We start from the raw sequence: 2,500 nt of genomic DNA on the forward strand, positions 1-2,500 counted from the left end.
TGTGTGTGAATGGATATGGACAGAGAGAGAGTTAGACAGGTAGGAGGGGGCAGGGCGGTGTGTGTGGATGGATATGGACAGAGAGAGAGTTAGACAGGTAGGAGGGGGCAGGACAGTGTGTGTGAATGGATATGGACAGAGAGAGAGAGTTAGACAGGTAGGAGGGGGCAGGGCGGTGTGTGTGAATGGATATCGACAGAGAGAGAGGTAGACAGGTAGGAGGGGGCAGGACGGTGTGTGTGAATGGATATGGACAGAGAGAGAGTTAGACAGGTAGGAGGGGGCAGGGCGGTGTGTGTGGATGGATATGGACAGAGAGAGAGGTAGACAGGTAGGAGGGGGCATGACGGTGTGTGTGAATGGATATGGACAGAGAGAGAGGTAGACAGGTAGGAGGGGGCAGGACGGTGTGTGTGAATGGATATGGACAGAGAGAGAGTTAGACAGGTAGGAGGGGGCAGGGCGGTGTGTGTGGATGGATATGGACAGAGAGAGAGTTAGACAGGTAGGAGGGGGCAGGACAGTGTGTGTGAATGGATATGGACAGAGAGAGAGAGTTAGACAGGTAGGAGGGGGCAGGGCGGTGTGTGTGAATGGATATGGACAGAGAGAGAGAGTTAGACAGGTAGGAGGGGGCAGGGCGGTGGGTGTGAATGGATATGGACAGAGAGAGAGAGTTAGACAGGTAGGAGGGGGCAGGGGGCAGGGCGGTGTGTGTGAATGGATATGGACAGAGAGAGAGGTAGACAGGTAGGAGGGGGCAGGGCGGTGTGTGTGAATGGATATGGACAGAGAGAGAGGTAGACAGCTAGGAGGGGGCAGGGCGGTGTGTGTGAATGGATATGGACAGAGAGAGAGGTAGACAGGTAGGAGGGGCAGGGCGGTGTGTGTGAATGGATATGGACAGAGAGAGAGGTAGACAGGTAGGAGGGGGCAGGACGGTGTGTGTGAATGGATATGGACAGAGAGAGAGGTAGACAGCTAGGAGGGGGCAGGGCGGTGTGTGTGAATGGATATGGACAGAGAGAGAGGTAGACAGGTAGGAGGGGGCAGGGCGGTGTGTGTGAATGGATATGGACAGAGAGAGAGTTAGACAGGTAGGGGAAGGCTTGTGAAGTGTACATTGAATAGTGTTTGTGGAATGTTAAAGAAACATTTTAAAAAGTGTGAGAGAGAGAGAGAGAGAGTCCTTATCATGAGACACTGAGTCTCTAGGGGTGTTGGGTTCATAAATCACTGACTAACTGTCTGTCTGGTAAATAAACAGAATGTGTTTCTGTCTCCTCCAGGCTCTGATGTCTCTGTTTGTGCTGGCATCTAAAGACGGCTGGGTCAACATCATGTACCATGGTCTGGATGCTGTGGGCATAGACCAACAGGTACTGTAGAACACACACAGGGCTGTTGCAGTGACCATATTACCGCCACACCGGTTGTCATGAGTCATGACCGCAGTCAAATTCTACATCTACATAATCTCCTCTTATGCACTCTGGATATGCGTTGGTAGTACCCAGCTCACTAACGAGCATCAGGTCCTAACGGCCTGGTACTCAGGGCTCTGTTGTCCCTCTAAACACCATCAGGTCCTAACGGCCTGGTACTCAGGGCTCTGTTGTCCCTCTAACCACCATCAGGTCCTAACGGCCTGGTACATCAGGTCCTGAGTACCAGGTCCTAACGGCCTGGTACTCAGGGCTCTGTTGTCCCTCTAACCACCATCAGGTCCTAACGGCCTGGTACTCAGGGCTCTGTTGTCCCTCTAAACACCATCAGGTCCTAACGGCCTGGTACTCAGGGCTCTGTTGTCCCTCTAAACACCATCAGGTCCTAACGGCCTGGTACTCAGGGCTCTGTTGTCCCTCCAACCACCATCAGATCTAAAGCCATGACATAATTTTCTGGAATTTTCCAAGCAGTTTAAAGGCACAGTCAACTTAGTGTATGTAAACTTCTGACCCACTGGAATTGTGATACAGTGAATTATAAGTGAAAAATTCTGTCTGTAAACAATGTTTGGCAAAATGACTTGTGTCAAGCACACAGTAGATGTTCTAACCGACTTGCCAAAACTATAGTTTGTCACAAGAAATGTGTGGAGTGGTTGAGAAACGAGTTTTAATGACTGCAACCTAAGTGTATGTAAACTTCTGACTTCAACTGTAGATATATATATATATATTCAACTGTAGATATGAGTCCAAGCCTAAAAGAATAAACTGAATTAAAATAATGTTTGTGTCGTCTAACAAAACACAACCTAATATTACTAAAACATTTAAGATGTCTTTGGTAGACACTCACACACTCACTCACACACTCACTCACACACTCACTCACACACTCACTCACACACTCACTCACACACTCACTACTCACTCACTCACTCACTCACTCACCACTCACACACTCACACACACTCACACACTCACTCACTCACACACTCACTCACACACTCACTCACTCACTCACTCACTCCCACTCACACACTCCACTCACT

At 49.4% G+C, this 2,500-nt stretch overlaps 1 protein-coding gene across 1 annotated transcript in view; it reads left to right on the forward strand.

Annotated features, from left to right (window-relative positions):
• Positions 1 to 2,500, forward strand: part of LOC109885759 (voltage-dependent T-type calcium channel subunit alpha-1I-like) — a 196,106-nt gene that overhangs the window by 170,519 nt on the left and 23,087 nt on the right. Inside the window, exon 25 of the mRNA XM_031811045.1 lies at positions 1,290 to 1,379. Within this exon, the coding sequence (XP_031666905.1) occupies positions 1,290 to 1,379 (90 nt within the window). The remainder of the gene's footprint in view (positions 1 to 1,289; positions 1,380 to 2,500) is intronic.

This window comes from Oncorhynchus kisutch, unplaced genomic scaffold, assembly GCF_002021735.2.
Source record: "Oncorhynchus kisutch isolate 150728-3 unplaced genomic scaffold, Okis_V2 Okis01b-Okis20b_hom, whole genome shotgun sequence".
NCBI lineage: Eukaryota > Metazoa > Chordata > Actinopteri > Salmoniformes > Salmonidae > Oncorhynchus > Oncorhynchus kisutch.